Below are 20,222 nucleotides of genomic sequence, written 5' to 3'. Positions count from 1 at the left end.
CAGTTCCAGTGTCAGCTCTTCAGAGAGGCTTTCCCTGACTCACCACCTACCTCCAGATTGTGATAAGTGACTCTCCTCTGTGGTTTCACAAACCCCTGTGAAACCACTGTCATAGAACTTACCCAATTGTATTGGAATTCTCTCCCCAATCAAAATGATAAACTCCCAGAACCTAGCAATATGTGTGGAATGTAGTAATAAGTAACTGAACTCATAGGAATCACTGACAAAGAATTTGAGTCATAGAAGTTATCACTGTATTTGTCATATGCTACTATTCTAGGACAAAGCAGTGAGTAGCTTCATCTGGCTTTCTCTGTTACAGACATTTTGAAAAGGATGTGAGCTAGTTGCTTACTGTCAATATATGGCCTGCTTCAGAAACGTCTTTCAGACTGGGTTAATAACTAAGGAAGACATTGCAGTGGACCCTTTCTCCTGACTCTAAGCAGTTACATTGGTTCAAAGCTCTGGAATCATCAGATAGCAGATAATAGGCATTACTGATGGCTATTTTCATTGACATTTAATTGCTCCCAAGTTTAGATAACTCGTAGGATATTGAGAGATGGGATATGTCATTTGCTTACTATTTTATAAGCATATAATTTTTAACAGCTTTATTGAAGTGTAGTTTATATGCCATAAAATTCACTTATCCAAGTTATTTTTAGTAAATTTACAGAGTTGGACAACCATCAACACAATCCAGTTTTAGAACATTATCATCACTAAGCACGTAATTTTTTCCAAAATCTGACCCATACACCCTTCTATTTATTGATTTATCCCTCCTCTTTTAGACATAGTCAGTACCTCCTTCTTAAGAAATGTCTTTTACAAAACAATCTTATTCTGAATTCAAAACCCATTTGCTAATTCATCATATCTTCTTATTGAAATAGTATGTCTGAGCATCTAACTTTGCTGAAGCTCCTGATTCTACTGGGCCTGATTTTTTAATCTTTAAATATAAATCTCACCAAAATTTTCAATTTCTGGAACAGAAGCTGCCTTTTAATTGTTTTTGTAGCTTCCTTCATTATTCACAGTAACCATTACTTCTTTTTCATTTTATGGGAAATACACCTTATATTAGTTAGTATTTCATTTCAATATTTATAGACTATGCTTTATCAGTTTATATAATTCCATCAAGGAAGAAAATAATCCTGGGACCCCCACATGAGAGAATGAAACAAAAAATAAATAAAATCTTATGTTAATAAACACATTAAAATAATTGGTTAGAGTCTTCTCCTTTTAACTGGCAGTGAGTGACTAGTCATATAGAATTTATTTGTAGTGTAAGAAAATGATCTGCTGATTTGAAGTATTACCTAAGAAATATACAACATTACTCTTTATGGGTTGTGTAGTCCTTGAATTAGTTTTTTAAAAGGAGATTTGGAGCTGATTAAATTAGGGTGTAATTAAAAATATATTATTTTAATCATTAGTAATGGAAGAAACGTTTGTCTTTTTCCTTTTAGTTGCCCTACAAATCACCCCATATAAAAAATTTTACTGTAGCCTTTGATACCACTCGATAGATGAATAAAAAACTTCAGGTTTTCCTAACTGAAATTTAAATCATATCTTCAGACAATCACAGTCTTAATTCCCTCATGTAATGGGAATTCAGTGCTTATATTGCAAATTGTTTACTGTGGTATTGGAAACTTTGGTAATAGAAAAAGAAGTTGAGAGATCAAAGTTTTCTATAAGAGGTTTTTTTTTTCTGTACCTTTTTTTTAATTTTAATTAGAGAAGTTGTAGGTTTACAGAAAAATCATGCATAAAATACAGACTTCCCATATACCACCCTTTTATTAACACCTTGAATTAGTGTGGTACATTTGTTACAATTCATCAAAGAACATTTTTATAATTGTACTATTAACTGTAGTCTATCATTTACAATAGTTCATTGTGTTATACAGACGCATGTTTGTTTCTGTATTAATCTTTAATAACATATACAACCTAAAATGTTCCCTTTTACCCACATTCACATATATAATTCAGTGCTTTTACATTCATAGTGTTGTGCTACATTCATCACCATCCATTACCAAAACTTTACAGTCAACCCCCTAGAAACTCTACACAATTTGCATATTAACTCCCCATTCCCCACCTCCACCTAGCCCTGGTTACCTATTTCTAGATTCTGACTCTGGGTTTGGTTATTCTAGTTATATTGTATCAGTGAGATCATACGATATTTGTCCTTTTGTGTCTGGCTTATTTCATTCAACACCTCTTGAAGGTTCATCCAGGTTTTCACATGTGTCAGAACTTCATTCCTTTTTACAGCTGAATGATAGTCCTTTGTATGTATTTACCACATTTTATTTATCCATCCATCAGTTGATGGATACTTGGGTTGCTTCCGCATTTTGGCAATTGTGAATAATGCCACTATGAACATTGGTGTGCAAATATCTGTTTGAGTCCCTGCTTTCAAAACTTTTGGGTATATCTAGGACTGGGATTGCTGGGTCATATAGTAATTCTATACGTAGCTTTCTGAGTCACCAAACTGTCTTCTACAGCAGCTGCACCATTTTAGTTTCCCATCAGCAATGAATGAATGTTTCTGTTTCTCTGCATCCTCTCCAATACTTGTAATTTTCTGTTTCTTTTGTTGTTGTTGTTTTTGTTTGTTTGTTTTAATAGTAGCCATTCTAGAGGGTGTGAAATGGTGTCTCATTGTGTTTTTGATTTGCATTTTCCTAATAGCAAGTGATGTTGAGCATCTTTTCATGTGCTTTTTGGCCATTTGTATTATCTTTGGAGAAATGAGATAGATATTCCTAAAGCTATATGTATAGTTAAACACTGAGACTAGTTATGTATTTTTTCTCAACTCTGCTATCTTTGGAAGAGAGTAGAATACCTAATATCCAAACAGATGAGACAGAGGTTCTAGAATTGACCCTAGGAAGAGGACTGGAGAATTGCTTTATGGTTCTAAATGTTAAGGTGCATAATAGTTACCTGGAAGTTAATTAAAATGCAGATTCCTGGGGCCCTATTTCTGTACATTAATTCAGTATGTCTAGGGTTGAATCCTAAAATCTACATTGTCAAGAATCCCAGAGTGTATTGCTCATGCAGGTGGCCCTTAAACCACACTTTGAAAAAAGGTGGTATAAAGCCAGTTTTATACTTTATACCATTTAAAACTGATATAAAGCCATAGCAAGTGTGCCAAATCTATTCAGTTGGATAATTGTTTGAATAAGTACTATTTCCCTAAGCCCCCTGCTAGATACATAAAAGAAACTTCCTACACTCAGACTGCCCAATCTTTTGTAGAGCCAAATTTGCCTATAAGGAATTAGTTATTATATAGTCATTTGCCAAAACGTGTCTTCATATAGTAGGAGAGAAAACCTTGTGATATCTGAAAGCTGTTTTGACTCATCTCTTTCTTATCTTGGAATCAGTCGTTTATAGACACTGTGTCTTGTGGATTCACTCTTTGCCATATTGAGGCCCTCATTGTCTACTGCCTTGCATGCTGCTATAGCCTCTAACTGATACCTGCCTCCAGTTTTGCTCCACTCTAGTTTATTGTCCACCCTGATACCATGGTGGTTGTTTTAAAATGCGAAGATGATCAGATTACTTCAGTGAATTTTATTCTGAATTTTAGGCAAATTCCTTAGTATACTATGTTGTTCAAAATCTTTTATCTGGCCCCTATATACCTTGCTGTTCTGATCTTTGGCCACTATATATCCTTATGGTACCGCTTGAAATACCCCAAGTATACCATGTTCTCTTATTTCCATAGTATGTTATTGTCCCTGTTCCTAAAATACTGTTTCTTTCCTGCCTGATGTTCGTAATTAAAACTCAATTCTGACATAATCTCCAAATTTAGTTTGTGCCTTTCCTAATTATTTGCAATATTGCCCCTTCTTACTTTTAACATAGAACCTTTTAAATTCTCGATTTATTCCGCTTCCCATTAGCCTGTTAACTCAACAGACGTTCACTGAATGAATGAATAATATATTGCAGTTTTTGAATGCTTAGAGCTGCCGTTCTTGCTGTAATAAAATTTATGTAACGACCTTGATTCTGTCTTTTAACAGTTTTCTAAGCTGGGCTGAACAGATATTAGACCACCATGTTACATGGAGAATTGTCCTTCATTCAGTATTTTGGCTGCAACTTAGACATAGTTGGTCTTGGGTTTCTTGGATTTCAGCTATATCTTCATTGAGTTTTTTCTGTTAAATTTTTTAATGGGGTAAAAATTTACATACAGTGAAATGCACATATCTTAAGTTAACAATTGGATGAGTTTTGATAAATTTATGTACAGCTGTAACCACCACACCAATAATCACATAGAAATATGTTTAATATCCAAATATTTGTATGTTTTGTTACCTTCTATTTAGTTCTGTTGTGGTCAGAGAATATACTCTGTAATATTTCAGTCTTTTATAATTCATTGAATTTGTTTCATGATGTAGCATATGGTTATCTTGGTTTATGTTCCATGTGTACTGAAAAAAATGTTTTTCTATACTTGTTGGATATAATGTCTTATAAGTCTCAGGTCAAGATGGTTGATAGCATTATTCAAATCTTCTAAATCCTTACAAATTTTTTTGTCTAAGTTCTATCGTTTACTGTTGGGGTAGTAAAATGTACAACTGTAATTGAATTTGTCAGTTTTTCTGTTAGGTTTTTTGTTTTTAATTGTGGTAACAAAATTTTCTATTTTTAACCATTTTTAAGTGTGCAATTCAGTGTAATTAATGACGTTTACAATGTTGTGTTATCATCACCATCATCTACTTTTTTATCACCCAAAACTGAATCTCTATACCCACTGAGCAGTAACTCCCCATTCTTTCTTCTCAGCCCCAGAATAACCTCTAACTGACTTTCTGTCTCTATGAATTTTTCTAGATATTTCATATAGGTGGAATCATAATATTTGTCTTTTTGTGTCTGGCTTATTTCACTTAGCATAATGTTTTCAAGTTTCATCCATGTGGTAGCATATATCAGTAGTTCTGTCAATTTATGCTTCATATGTTTTGATGTTCTATTAAGTGCATGCATATTTCAGATTATGTCTTACTAATGTAAGAAATATCCCTCTTTATCTCTAATAATACTCCTTGTCTCAAAGCCTTTATCTGGTATTAATATAATAAATTAACATACCACCTTTCTTTTTGCTTATTGTTTGCTTGGTATATTTTTTCTATGTAAACTGGATCTCTTGTAGATGGCATATTGTTGGATCTTGTTTTTTTTTTTTTATATAGTCTGAAAACCTCTTACTTGGAATGTTTGATCTGTTTAGGTTAAATGCAGTTATTAATATAGTTGGGATAAGTCTATCACTTGCAATTTGTTTTCTACTTTTGTCCGTCTGTCTTTTGTTCTGTTCATCCTTTTCCTGCCCTTTTTTGGTTTAATCAAATATTTTTATATTGTATTTTAATTCTCTTTTGCTTTTCTATCTAAACCTTTTAATATTTTTTTAGTGGTTCTAGGGCTTAACCTCGAGTTAATATAGTCTACTACGTCATGTGAAATTAAGCACCCTGTTCTTTGTGTTATTGTTCTCATATATTTTATATTTGCATATATTAGAAATCTTTTGTCTCTCTGTTGTCTTCTATTGTTTCTAACAAGAAGTGAGCCCTAATTTGTATTGTTGTTCCTATATATAATATGTCATTTTACTCTGGCTACTTTCAAGATTTTAGATTATTTTGTTTGTCTTTGCTTTTTAGTAGTTTGGCCTATGATTTACAAAGGTGTTTTCTCTTTGTATTTATCCTGCTTGGAGTTCACTGAGTTTTTTGCATCTCTAAGTGAATGTTTGTTTGTTTGTTTGTTTTACCAATCTACATTTGGTAAATTTTCAACTATTATTTTAAAATATTTTTTTCTGCTCTATTTTCTTCTGCTCTCCTTCTTTAATTCCATTAGCATGTCTGTTAAACAGCTTGATTTTGTCCCACAGGTTACTGAAGATTTGCTCATTGTTTTTGATCTTTTTTTTTTCGCTCTCTTTTGTTCAGATTGCTTAGTATTATTGATGTTCAAATTCATTCATCCTTTTTCTGCCTCATCCATAGTGCTTTTAACCCATCATTTGAGATATTATACTTCAGTTATAGATTTTTCATGTTATGTCTTTGTTTCCATTTCCCTGTTGAAATACCTCATCTGTTCAGTTGTTATAATTGAAACTTTCAAGTCCTTGAACGTACTTGTAGTAGCTGCTTTGAAATTTTTGTTTGCTAATTCCGACGACTTGGTAATCTCACAGTTTCTTTTTATTGGCTACTAACTTTTTCTTTTGACTTTGGGTTGGTAATTTTTGTTTTTATGCTGGGCATTGTGTATGGTACTTGTAGATTCTCTGGTTTATGTTATTTATCTCTGGAGAGTGCTGAATTTTATTCTGTTAGGCTGTTATATTACTTGCTGATCACCTTGTACTTGTGGAGGCTTGGTGTTTACACTTTGGGTGTATCTGCAGAAAGCCTGAGTTATTTATCAAGTGTTTCTACCATGGTGAGGTTTTAATCTCAGCTGTCTTCTGTGGCAGACAGTAGCTAAAATCTCTGCTCAGTTATTTTAGCCTTCTAGCTGTTGCTTCTTGACGTGCACCTTGGGGTCTCTCCTACATATGCACTGTTCAAGAGTCAGCCAAAGATATGAGGATTTGAATCAAGGTTATATGTTTATTTTAGGACTCCTCTTCTGCAGTGCCTTTCTTTTTGGTATTTGATTCCTCTCAGTCCAGCCACTTTGGCAGACCAGAACTCTACCCTCTCAAACCTCAAGTCTAAAACTCTAGATTTCTTCTTGATTTCTAGCCATCCCATATTGCACAGGCCAGGAAGTGCTGTCAGGGGAAAGTAATATGAACATGGATCTCACCCAGTGAGTGTGGGTTCCCTTCTTTCGAGAGAGTTGAATTCCCTCTAGTTTATGCCTGTTTATGGTTGCCCTTGAGAACCTTCAAATAGTTATCTTTTTATATTTTCTCCACAGTTAATTCTTGCAGTCTGCAAGAGATTTGGTTCTGTATAAGGCTACTCTGCTGTTACCAGAACTGTAGTCCATACTTACTTTATTGGATAAAAATTAAAATTTCTGTTGAATGAAATAACCGAATAATAAGCACATGGATATTTAGTTTTATTTAATACAGAATGCTAGTTTATACCTGAATTCTGAATGTCAGTGTTTTATCTAATAGCAACATATGTGAATTTTTGAGTTAAATAATTTGTTCAGTGGGTTACACATACCAACAGAACTGATTATGAAGAACTAATCTTCTCAGACCCCTTCTGAGTTCTTGCTGTAGGTCAGTCACAATTCAGAAATAGTACTGATAGTCAAAGAAATTTGCCAAGTAAATTTCACAATCCGGTCACTCACCATCTTAGAAAACATTGGGAATCACAGTCTACTCATCTGTCCAGATAAGTAAGCTAATTTACTTCCACCTATGATTTGAATATATTGACAACATTGCATATGCTTCTTCAGCTGTATTTTTTTGCAAAGCATAGTTAATTTTTTTCCAATTCAGTTTTCTTGAGATATATTCACATACGCTACAGTCATCCAGTGTACAATCACTTGTTCACAGTACCCTCGCATAGTTGTGCATTCATCACCAAAATCAATTTTTGAACATTTTCATTACTGCAAAAAAGTAAAAATAAGAATAAAAATACAAGTAAAGAAGAACACCCAAAACACCCCCCTCACAGTTATTAATTTAAATTTTATCCCCATTTTTCTACTTATCTGTCCATACACTGGATAAAGGGAGTGTGAGCCAAAAGATTTTCACAATCATACAGTCATCATTCTGAAGGTGGAGCATACACACCACATCCAGCCACCATTTCTCCTTTGTTTTTTTGTTGGTGTCCCCTCCACGTACTGTGGGAAACCCTCTATGGCCAGTCACTCCCCAAAATCACGGTCTCTGGTGTCCTCTGGCCCCCTTTCTAGTTAGTTTCACAGAGGAGGAGAAGCCCGTTCCATCTCACCTACTCCACCAACTTCCCAGAAGTCCCCCCAGTTTTAGTGTTTTTAAGCTTCCCAGGTAATTCTGATTCATTATGAGTGCTGAGAATTTCCGTTGATCTAGAGGAGAAGACTTCACATGTAACATTGCCAAAAAGTTCTGAGGCATTTCTTTCTAATTACTTTCAAAGGTAAAAATAAGGGAGCACACCCAACTTGTGAGTCACTTAACCTGTTTGCTCTTCTGTGTCTCTCTAATATATTTAACTTTGTAGATTATAGAGGTTTGTCAGTTTTCTTTAGTGCATATTTCTCCATACAGTGGATCTATCAGTTAATCTTCTGATCTTTCTTAATTGTCATTATCTCCAATTATACTTGCTTGTGTTAATTAAGTCCTTTTTTTATAGTTGACTTGGAATGTGTTTAATAGGAGGTATTGTTCAGTGGCATTTATTTTCTCCACTAAAGTTTGCCTAATTTACTCAAGGTTTTCCCTCACTGTCACCTTCTTGTTGTGCACATAAATTTAAAATCCCTTTTGTACTTCCTTTTTCCACAAGGAAATAAGTAAATGATGTTTGTTTGTTTGATGTTTTGGAGGATGAGAGAATTCAATAGGCATTAAGTATTGCCCATTTTTCTTTCACTTGGTAGAAGAGCTATTAGGTCTGTGATTATCTGCTAGATATTGTTGTGGCTAGTCGTACCTAAGCAATTATATGAGAATTCAGATTCAGGTGAATCCCAAAACAGTTAGCAGAATAAGGCATGTAATAGCAACTATTTATATTGCACCCTATGCTTCCTAAAGTGTTTTCACATCCATTAGTCATTCTTTCAACTAACATTTAAAAATAAGAGCCTTGCCCTCCAGAGATTTAACATCTAGAAGGGAAGACAGAGGTCAGTTGACCATACAAGCAGTCTGAAAAGAGCTATGAAAGAAGAAATACAGGGTGTTATAGGAATATTCAGAATTATTTTATTAGGCAGGAGGAGGGTGGGATTGAAGGAATCAGGAAGAATTAGAGAAGCTTTCTAAGGAGTTACCAGGGAATGAATCCTGAAGGATGAGTGTCAGCTAGGCACATTGCTAGGGGCAGGGAGGGAATATTCCAAGGAGAAGCAACATCATTCTGTCCTATGAACTTCACAACAACTCTGTATTCCCCTTTTTACTGGGAGGAATCTAAGGATTAGAGAGATTAATATCCTCAAGTTAACAAAACTTTAAATAGTGGGAAAATTAGTACTAGGGTTTCTGGATGTATATCCTATGTTCTTTCTACAGACAAAATAGGGTGTTAAATTGTGGGAATAGGTTACATAGACATGTGTGAATATAATAATGCCTGCCCTCAAAGACCTCATTAGTTATGTACTTTTCATTAATTAGAACCTATTTTTATTAAAAAAAAAATGCCTCAAAACTCATAAACCTATTTTATTCCATTTGTACAAACTTTACCCAGAAAGTAGACAAACTTTCCCTATGCCTTTCTCCCCCCAAGAAACATTCTGGTCACTAAACTAGCCTATAATAAGCCTGTATTGTATTTCATATCAGAAGCAAATTATGAGATCATGGGGATGATTTCTGCATATTCAGTAAGAATCATTAAGGACTTTTTATGTAACTGGTCGATCCTAAAGTACTTTACATAATGATTTCACTTACTTTTCACATTAATCTAGTCGAGTAAGCCCATTTTACAGATGAGAAAAACTAGGAGCAGAAAGTGTCCTGTCACTGAATATAAATCCAGGTTCTTGACTACTACCCTGTATTGTTGTCCACACTTCACCTTTTAATTTTTGTCATCCTACCCTAATACCTTACACTTCCAAAATGTCATTTGTTGGTCTTTATAGCCATAGCAAGACACTGGAATTGTTGATAGAAATAACCAACACAAACTGCATCAGAGGAGGAAATGTTATTCTCTTAGGATTGTCTTCTCCACTTGTCAATTTATGGATATTGTGTTTTTCTTTCTTAGTAGAGCTTATCCTATGGATACACCAACTTCATGATACAGATATAAGCAAGTAAAGGAAAAATTACACAGTCTTCATCAAAATAACACATGGACTATGGATAAGACAGTGGAGTGATCATGATTTCACATGCCAGGGTTTCTCTTGGCATTTATCCCAGATCTCGCATTTATCAGATGCCAGATGCCTTGGGAAGTCATTTATCTTCTCTGAGCTTATTACCTCTTATGTAAAAGGAAAATGCTAATGCTTATTTCAAAATATTATTGTAAAAATTATATGAGTTCATATAGGTAAAGTGTTTTATATATATTGTGTATTGCCATTTACCTCATGGACTGTCAGTAATAGTGTTGCTGCTTTATTAGATCATAGAAAATTTAAATCAGCAAGTTAAAGGGTTGGCTGGATTCCTTTAAGTAGGCCTACTAATAGTATTAAGTAATGCCAGAAGTCAGTAAGAAAAGAATCTAAAAACTGTAATTGCCAGACACATTTTTAAAATGCAGCAATGTGAATACTATTTAGTGAGGGACAGTAGATCCATGATCCCTGTTAACACCGCCATATTGCCACACACCACAGTTAGTATCCTGCTGATCCAGGTAAAATGTCAACATTTTATCGAATAACTACTTTAACAAATTAAGTAAAAGACCAGGGAATGGGGATATATTTGAGGAAGGGAAATGTGTGTGTGTGTGTATAATATAATAATATACTTTAGAAAGTTTTCTATCAAATAGGGAAAAAATAATGTATGCTCAAGAAGATAAGTTTTATTACTTGCTAAACCACGAAGTAAAATAGTTTATTCTCCAATAATAGCACAAAAAGAACAAAGTTTTATTTTTACGAAGCTTGGGGCAGGGTGATCACTCACTCACGTGTAAAATGTTAAAGTGGACAGATGCTACAGACTAACTGTAGTCTTTTGCTTGGGATCAGGACTTTAGAAAACAAGCATAAAGCTTGCCTGGAGCATAGCAGTGGCTGGATTCAAATTGCTCTTGTGGTTTCACTGCAGCCAGCAAGATCAAAGAGAAAAGAACAAGTGACCATACCTAGTTGTCAGTTCCTATTATTCCTTTATGATGTGTTTCTAGATTCAGCCCTTCCTTTCTATTCACCCCATCATTTCTGTGATCTTAGCATTATTATTAATTGAAGCTTAAATAATTACAGCTGATCTCTTCCATCTCCAGTCTTTTCCCTTCTAATTCAGCAGCTATGTACAGAAGACACTGAATAACTGTACAGTAAATTTTGTAACTCCCCTGCTCAAAATATTTTAATGGCTTCCTTTGTCTGCAGGATGAACTGTCCATATTTTGTTCAGGTCTTTCTTAGTCTGGACTCCAGTATACTACATCAGACTAATTTTTATGTACATTCTGTGCTTCACCCAACTTGAACTGCTTAACCATTTCTGAATTTACCTTGTGCTTTTCTGACTTTGAACATTTGTTCAGGCACTTCTTTCCTCTGGAATCTCTCCCAGCTCTCTTCCCTTTGCCTGTTCTCTGCTGAAATCAGAAATTCAGTGAATATACATTTTGGCTGAATGGTTAATTGTTAAAATGATGAAGGAATAGACAGCTATTTTGGATTTGAGAGAGAGTATGTTATTTTCTAATAGTACTTTCCTGAATACATAATTTTTAATGTAATATTTTTAGTTTTTATTTTGAAATAATTTCCACCTTACAGGTCAGTTACAAAATTCCCATACAGAGAACTCCAGCATACCCGATACACCCTCAGATACCCAGATCCATCGTTTTTAATATTTTGCACACTTTTGCCATATCATTCTGTCTATCCAGCTATATTCTTATCAATCCATTTTCTGAACACTTGAATGAAGATTGTATACATCTTGCTTCTTGAACACTTAACACTGCTATGTACATTTCCTAAGAACAAGGATATTCACTTATGTGACCATCTTAAGTGCAGTAATCAAGTTCAAGAAATTTAACATTGATATAGTCCAATTTTTTCATATTTCCTTATAATGACCCTTTGAGGCTTTTCTCCTCTCTTGCTAGATCCCATCCAGGATTACATATTGCAGTATTGCATTTAATTGTCATTGTCTCTTTAGTTGCCTTTCCTCCTTCCTTCCCTCCCTTCCATCTCAGCCACTCCAAAGTATACCATTTAGTAGCATTAATCATATTCACAATATTGAGGTACCTTCACTACCTTCGATTACTAAAACATTCCCATCTCCCCAAACAGAAACTCTATACCCATGTGCATTAATTTACCATTTCTCCCTGTCCACTTGCCCCTAGCAACCTGTACTCTTAATTTCTGTCTCTATGAACTTGCATATTTTCTAATATTTTCTTTTTAGTTAACATGGGGCTTAAATTTAGCATACTAAATTTGTAACAGTCTCATTTGCTTTGATACCAACTTAACTTCAATGGTATATACAAACTATGTTTCTATACCTGTCCATCTCCCTACCTTTCTGTAGTTCTCATCACCAATTTCATTGAGTCCCAAACCACTGATTTATGGTTACGTTTTATGCATTTGACTTTTAGATCCTTCAGGAAGGCAAAAGTGAAGTTACAAATCAAAAATACAAATATACTGGCATTTATATTTACCCATGTTGTTACCCTCAGTGGAGATCTTCATGTGTCTTCGATGGTTTGTCTATTGTCCCTTCCTTTCAACCTGAAGTGAAGTACTCTCTCTAGGATCTCTTGTAGGGCTGGTCTGGTGGTGACCAATTTCCTCAGCTTTTGTTTCTCTGGAAATATCTTAAACTCTCCCTCACTTTTTGAAAGATAGTTTTGCCAGATATCAAGGGTAATTTTGACTACACTGACTTTCACTGTATACAATGACTTGAGAACCTAAGCTTGTGAAAGAAAGAATACCAGAATACAGTTTTACTAGATGAATGATCTGCCCTTACTCTGAATTCCTAAAATACTTTATTTTTACAATGCAAATGACATTTTGTTTCTGCTTGTTTATTCATGTCTTATCTTACGGGTGTGAAGCAGGGATCACGTCTTTGTACCTCTTTGTATTTAGCATATGGCTTTTCATATCATTTATAGAATAACTAGACATTTTAATATGCTTTCATGTAGCTGAAGTCTAAATGAGAAATAACCCAGAAGCCATATCCTTTTACTCACCATACAATTATCATCCACCTTTACTTGATACATTTACTAGTTTTCCCTCCTGATTACCACATTTCTCTTTTCTACAGCTCTTCCGACGTGTTGCAGCAGCTTTGCCTGGAATGGAAAGCACGCAGGACAGAAGCAGAGAAGACAGTATCCTTTTTTTTTTTTTCTTTTGAAACCATCCAAAAATATTATTGTTAACACTAGTCTTTAGAGTCCCACTTGGTTGGCTAAGGAATATTGTGCCATCGCCTTTTACAAGCCAGGAATTGGTGGCTCAGGGTTATAGAAGCTCAAAAGTTTTCTATATCAAATGAGTTCTCGTTATCCAAGTGCACCTTTTACAGCCTGCTGCTCACTACGATTAGTGAGTGAGAGGGTTTTTGCTTGCTTGTTTGTTTGCTTGCTTGCTTGCGTTTTAATGAGCAGGGAACCCTTAGAATCCCAGTTTCCTGTTTCTTCACTGGCTCCAGCTTTTTTCCCTACAGTACATCATATTTCTTCCTGCTTATTCTAATATTTACACTTTTTACTTGGCACAGGTTGGAAATAACTCTATCTAGAGCTTTATGGTGGCTTCTTCTTTCAGAAGCAGAACATACTTAATGAAACATATCCAGTATTAGTTCCTTCAAAGAATTTTGAATTTTGATATTTTCATTGTTTGCTGGATATTTACCTTCTGTTTTTTCATATGCAGACATTTTATTAAGCCATAGAATTCATAGTACTTTGTATCCCATTCTTCCCACTTCTAAATATTTGCTTTTACTGCCTTTATTACTTAAAAAAAATTTTTTTAAACAAGTTGTAGGTTTACAGAAAAGTCATGCCAAAAATACGCAGTTTCTGTATATCAGCCCCCCCCCCTTACACACAGTTTTGCCTATTATTAACATTTTGTATTACTGTGGTACCTTTGTTATAAGTGATGAAAGAATAGTATTATAATTGTACTATATTAACTATAGTCTATGGTTTACATTAGGGTCACTGTGTTGTGCAGTCCTATGGTTGTTTTAGTTGGTTTTTTTGTTTGTTGGTTGGTTTATTTTTTAATTTTTATTCTAGTAACATATGTACAACCTAAAATTTCCCCTTCAAACCAATTCAAATATACAATTCCGTGGTGTTAATTATTAAATTCACAATTTTATGCTACCATTACCACCATCCATTATCAAAACTTTTCCATCACCCCGAACAAGAAGCCCTGAACCGATTGTTCCCATTCTCTACCTTCACCCCAGCCCCTGGTATCCTGTATTCTAGTTTCTGACTCTATAAATTTGCTTATCCTAATTATTATGTCAGGAAGATCATACAGTACTTATCCTTTTGTGTGTGGCTTATTTCACTTAGCATTATTGCCACATGTTTCAGAACTTTATTCCTTTTTATGGTTGAATAATATTCCACTATAGTGTATACCACGTTGGTTTATCCATTCTTCTGTTGATGACACATTGGTTGCTTTTATCTTTTGGCAGTTGTGAATAATGCTGCCATAAACGTCAGTGCACAAATATCCTTCAGGTCCCTGCTTTCAGTTCCTTTGGATATATATTCCCAGTAGTGGGATTGCTGGGTCATATGGTAATTCTATACTTAACTTTCTGAGGAACTGCTAAACTGTTTCCCTAGCTGCTGCATTATTTTACTTTCCTACCAACAATGAATGAGTGTTCCTTTTTCTCCAAATCCTCTCCAACACTTGTTATTCTTTGTTTTTTAATAGTAGCCATTCTAGTGGGTATGAAATGGTAAAAGCCTTTATTACTTTTAATGGCATATAGTGTTTTATTGAGTCAAAGTCTGATAATTTATTAAATTCTCCCCCCTATTATTGGAACTCTCTTGTAGGCTATTTTTGGATTTTATTATAGATTATTCTATAAGAAACATCATTTTCATATGACTATTTGCTCCTGTAGAATAATTCCCTTTGAATAGAGTACCATGAATAGAGCTTGAACCTCATTCTGATCCTTACTATATATAATAAATATAAACATTTTTATTCCCTTTGAGCACCTCATTTGGTGAGATAGCTATATAGCAAATAGTGACTAAGTAGGCTCTGAAGCCAAATAGGAATGTAAAGGGTTTGCCAGAGATGTTGGTGTTCAACAGAATTGTGCTCTCCCATTTACAGCTCCTTAACTTTTGTTTCAGTGATTGACATAAAACTGGAAAAGCCTCAGGAGCAGCCCGTCAGTGAAGGAGGCTGTTCTTGCTAATCCCTCATGGCATCTTCAACACTTCTCCAGAAGCTCACTACTTTGGCCCTCTTACTCTTTCATTGACTGCAGTGTGAATATTGGCTTGAACCTTTTCCCTTCAGTAATAACGTATTGCAGTTCATCATTGCTGCTTGTCTCGTGGAGATGATTTGTTAGCTTCACAAGCACAAAAAAAGTCAGTGTCTTCATTATTTATATTTTACAAAAAGCCAAAAGATTCCAGAATATTCCAGTGATAACTTTAAAAATTAGATACATTTTCTTAACATTTTTTTCCTTTTTTAATGTTATGACAGTATGCTTCAAAATGATGGAAATATCAACAGTATAAGTGTGGCTTGATTAAGGAGCAATATATTTACAACAGCATTTGCCTACCTACTTGATCTCTCCCTGTTTTTCTTACCTCTCCTGTAGCCAATACTTATTCTCACCCTCCGTTCCTCAGAACAAACAGGAGATGGCAAGGCAGCAGTCAGACCAAACCCACTGGAATTTTCCTTAAATTTTAGGGATACTACTTGCTGTAGGCCTTGGGTCAAGATGTCCAAAATTATTCTTGAGTACTGATATAAATTCCTTAGACCTTCTTTGAGGTCAAATCTCGGCTATCATGGTGGGCAGTGCTTGAATGAGAAAAGGGTTCTGTTGCATATTTAAAATGAATCCTAATGAACATACTGAGTACTTACAAGTAGAAGAACAAAATGTATTTCTGACCAAAATGAATGACCCTTTCACATGTGCTTTATTAGACTCTGGGAGAGATAAGTGAATAAGTCAGTACAGGTTTTTAATATTTAACTCTTTGTGGTAAAATAAAAAGTTCTAATGAACTATTTCTCCCAAGATTTAAAAAATTCCTAGTTAGAGTTACTCTTATTTGTTAGAAAAGCCTTTTTAAACAATAACTTTTGCTTGCGTTTTCTTTCCTTCTCTTTAAATGCTGTGCAGGCAAGGAACTGTTCAAGCCGAATTCCTTTAAGAAGAACCAATGGATGAATTTAAATTTGGCACTATGATCAAAACTATTATAAGCAGTAGAAACAATTTAATATCTAAAACTTACCAACACAGAACCCTCAGCAGAATAGCAAATACTTTGCTCAGGATGTTTGAGGTCAGAATGAAGAAGGAAACAGTTTTTTTATAAGCCCCTATAGGCAGATCTGAAAAAGCATACGTATAAGAAGAGGGGAAAGGAGTGAATGGAAATAAAACAATATTATGCAGGTTTATGCCTTACTTTTTAGTGTTTTTTTTTTTTAATGTTGGATCTTTCAGGCTGGTTTTGCTTTTTATTAGATCTGTATAGTTAGGTTAATTAACCAGTGATTTAGTTTTATATTTAAGCTACAATTTATCTTTTTTCTTTGGTGATATTTATTTCTTTGCCGCCTTTTTTTTAACTACTTTTACCATTTCGATGTTTTGTTGAATCCATTTAGAACCTGATCACCCTGGCAATATGTATTTCCCTTAAAACATTGCAAACAAATATACTAGGAGTGCACCCTCTTTACTAGTTATTGTGAGATTGCTGTGTAAGTTAATAAACAAATTTGTAAATACATTGTTTGCAGGAATAAAATTTCTGAGTTATAGCTCAGCCTGCTGAATTTATGTTTTAAGCATTACTTAACACAGTATAAAGATGAAAAGACAACATCTTCATACTTCCTCTTCTCATTACAACAAAACCCTTTAACTGGGAGAATTTTATTCCCCACTCTTTCCTCTTCCTCCTTCACATCCCATTTATTGTCACCTTGTAATATTCAGAGAGCACTTGGATTATGGATCTGAATAGAGAAATGCTTTCAGATAATCATTAGCCCACATACCAGTAACTTATGCTCAAAGACAGGATGGAGTGGTAAAGTGCTTTTATAATATAATATTATTGTTAAAGGCAAGGGTTGACTTTTTTGTTTTATTTTGACATGGCATGTCCTGAAATAAATATCAATTCAATATGGCAGATGGGTCATATTCTTTATTTGGAAGAAGTTGTGATTTATGACAAGGAGGTGATTGTCTTCCTATACTGTAGCATTTGATTCTTTTTATGTATCTTTTAAGAAAGTAACCAGTTATGCTGCTTTTAATATTGGTCTTTATTTAGCTTGGGGTTCTTCATCTGAAGCAGTGAAGTGTGTTCATAGTCCAGGTTTTTTTTTAATAAACACAACTTTTGCTGCCAAAAATATATAAATAAAACAAGAAAGAAAACAATTGTTGCCTTGGTTTCCTATTCCTGCCAAGATGGTAAATTACCATGTGCTTCTTGCTCTCTCCCTAGAACCGAAAAATGAAACTAGAATCCAGAAAAATACAACAATAACAACAATGAAAAAACCCTGGGGAGTTAGAGCACTGTTTTTTAAAACTGTTGGGAATGGGGGAGAATGGCTGCAGCTTAAAACACAAGGCCATTGGTAGAGACAGTAAAAGTACATATTAAGAAAAATAGCTTAGTTTTAGCTCTTGACTTCTGTCTCCCAACCCCACCTTTCCCTTGGGACATGGGATGGCAAACTATTCCCCTCTGGCCAAATGGTTGTGACAGACTGTATGGCCTGCAAAGCTAAAAATACTCTAGCCTTTTACAGAAAAAAAGGCTGACACCTGCCTTGGGGTAATCATACCAAACCTCCTTGGTGTAAAAATGGAGACCACAGGCAAGAATACTGGTGCAGGTATCCATGGGATAATATCAGGGGCAGTGCGAAAGCCGTGATAAGTGAGGAGTTGATGAAAATAGATGGGGAATGGCCTAACCTAGGCATTACACTCTCCACAACTTCCATTTCAGTCCATCAAAGTTGATGGACTATAATCTAGGGACTGACTTGTGCAAGAGTTGTTTCACCTTAAATTGGGTTTAAAGGTAAGGCCCTGATATGACGTGTGGTTTGGTGAGATGATACCAAATGGGAGAAATTATGTATGGTTCTGTGTTTTCTTCCCCTCTCCTCCTTAAACACTTGACGGTGTGGTCTTTGATCCTTTCTCAGTACACCTTACCAGACTAGTAGCCTATACCACCAGGGAGGTTTGAACTCACCAACCAGAACAGTTGGACACCTGAAAAGACGACAAAGAATTTAAAGATACCATGAAAAATATTAAGGAGTTAAGGAAAGATACTAGTAGTAAGGAACAAGAATAAAGACATCATAAAATAACCAAATAAAATTGTGTGGAAAATGTAATAGTTGAAATAACACAAAAATAAGAATAAATGGTACAATAGATCCCATTATCTGAATTAATGGACTTAATTGAAGAACAAAAGAGTTAGAAAGCAGAGAAATATAGAAGAAAAATAAAGATAAGGCAGATAATAGTACAGTGCCAACATATAGTAACAATTTCAGAAAGAGTCTTGAACCTAGTATTTATAACAGGAAGCTCCTGAAATGGCTTCTAATCACTGCCTCCTAGTATTCATGCCCTTGTGTGACCCCCTTCCTTTCGGTATGGGCTGGACTAGTGACATGCTTCTAAGGAATAGAATACAGCAAAAATGATGAGATGTCATTCTAAATTAGGTTTTAAAAGATTGAAGCTTCTGTTTTGTTTTTGCACTTTCTCTGTCTCTTCTCACTTGCTACTCTAATTAAAAAAGCTACCATTTGTGAGCTCTGAAGGGGCCCATGTGGCAAGAGCAGAGCACAGCCAGCAACCAGTGAGGAACTAAGGTCCTCAGTCCCATAGCCCTCAAGGAACTGAATGAAAAACAACCAACAGTCTGAGAATATGTTTGCAAATCACATATCTAATAAAAGACTCATATCAAAATATGTAACTCATAATTGAGTAGGAAAATGACCCAGAAGATTTTATCAGACACTCCACCAAAGAATAGCACAAAATGTACTTGAAAAGATGTTGAACAATAGTCAATAGGGAAATGCAAATTAAAACCACAGTGAGATGCCATTTTACACCAACTAGAAAGGCTAAAATTAAAAAGACTGCCAGAAGATAGCAGAGTGGTAAGTTTCAGGACTCTGTCCTCCCAAAGAAGCTTTGAACGATCAGCAAGAACTGGTAGAAATATCTTTCTCAAAGCTCCAGAAAACAGTTTAAAAGGATTGCAGTATCAAGGCATATGCTGAATAAAGAAAAAGGCATCTTAAAAGAGTTAGGAGAGACGCAACCTCCCAGGCTCCAGTAGCAACTGTTGGATCAGTGGCATGAGGGACCTGCCACAGTGCATCATCAGAGCCACTTGGCTCCCTCAGGTGTCCTCCAGTTGGTCCAGGAGGGTCCAGGCACCATTGAGATGGCAACCCCACCAGACCCGAGACTGGTGGTGAGAATAGGATGGAACCCATACTACAAGAAAAAGTCCATGGGAACTCACATTATACGTACTGTCAAAGAGGACTTGTATGCGGAGGTGCTAAATTTGGCCATCGTTGGCTACTTCAGACCAGAAAAAAACTTTGATTCTTTAGAGTCACTTATTTCAACGATTCAAAGTGATATTGAGGAAGCTAAGAAAAGACTAGAATTACCAGAACATTTGAAACGTAAAGAAGACAATTTCTTCCATGTTCCTAAAATCGAAATAATGAATGGCCACTGCTGAAAAATCATCTTACTTATTCATTATTTCTAGGATTTCACTGCTTATAACTACACAGTCTCATGTTGGAGTCTCATTTTAAAGCTTTCTAAAAATGTACCACTTAAAAAGGTCTTAAGTTTCTTGTGATGAAAATAAAATGTATGTAAGTGGGTGAAAGGCATATCACTAGTTTGA

General features: G+C 35.0%; 1 protein-coding gene across 4 annotated transcripts in view; it reads left to right on the top strand.

Moving 5' to 3' along the window:
• RAB6A (RAB6A, member RAS oncogene family) overlaps positions 1-17,683 on the top strand; it is a 74,566-nt gene extending 56,883 nt beyond the window's left edge. For all 4 annotated transcript variants that reach the window (XM_037840582.1, XM_037840581.1, XM_037840583.1 and 1 more), the window contains exons 7-8: positions 13,289-13,355; positions 15,381-17,683. In XM_037840582.1, coding sequence (XP_037696510.1) covers positions 13,289-13,355; positions 15,381-15,445 — 132 coding nt within the window. In that variant the 3' untranslated portion in view covers positions 15,446-17,683. The remainder of the gene's footprint in view (positions 1-13,288; positions 13,356-15,380) is intronic.
• The last annotated feature ends 2,539 nt before the right edge of the window (positions 17,684-20,222 follow it).

The sequence above is a fragment of the Choloepus didactylus genome, chromosome 6, assembly GCF_015220235.1.
Source record: "Choloepus didactylus isolate mChoDid1 chromosome 6, mChoDid1.pri, whole genome shotgun sequence".
Taxonomy (NCBI): domain Eukaryota; kingdom Metazoa; phylum Chordata; class Mammalia; order Pilosa; family Megalonychidae; genus Choloepus; species Choloepus didactylus.
Note: the sequence above shows the minus strand (reverse complement) of the source record. Positions and strands in the feature narration are given on the sequence as shown.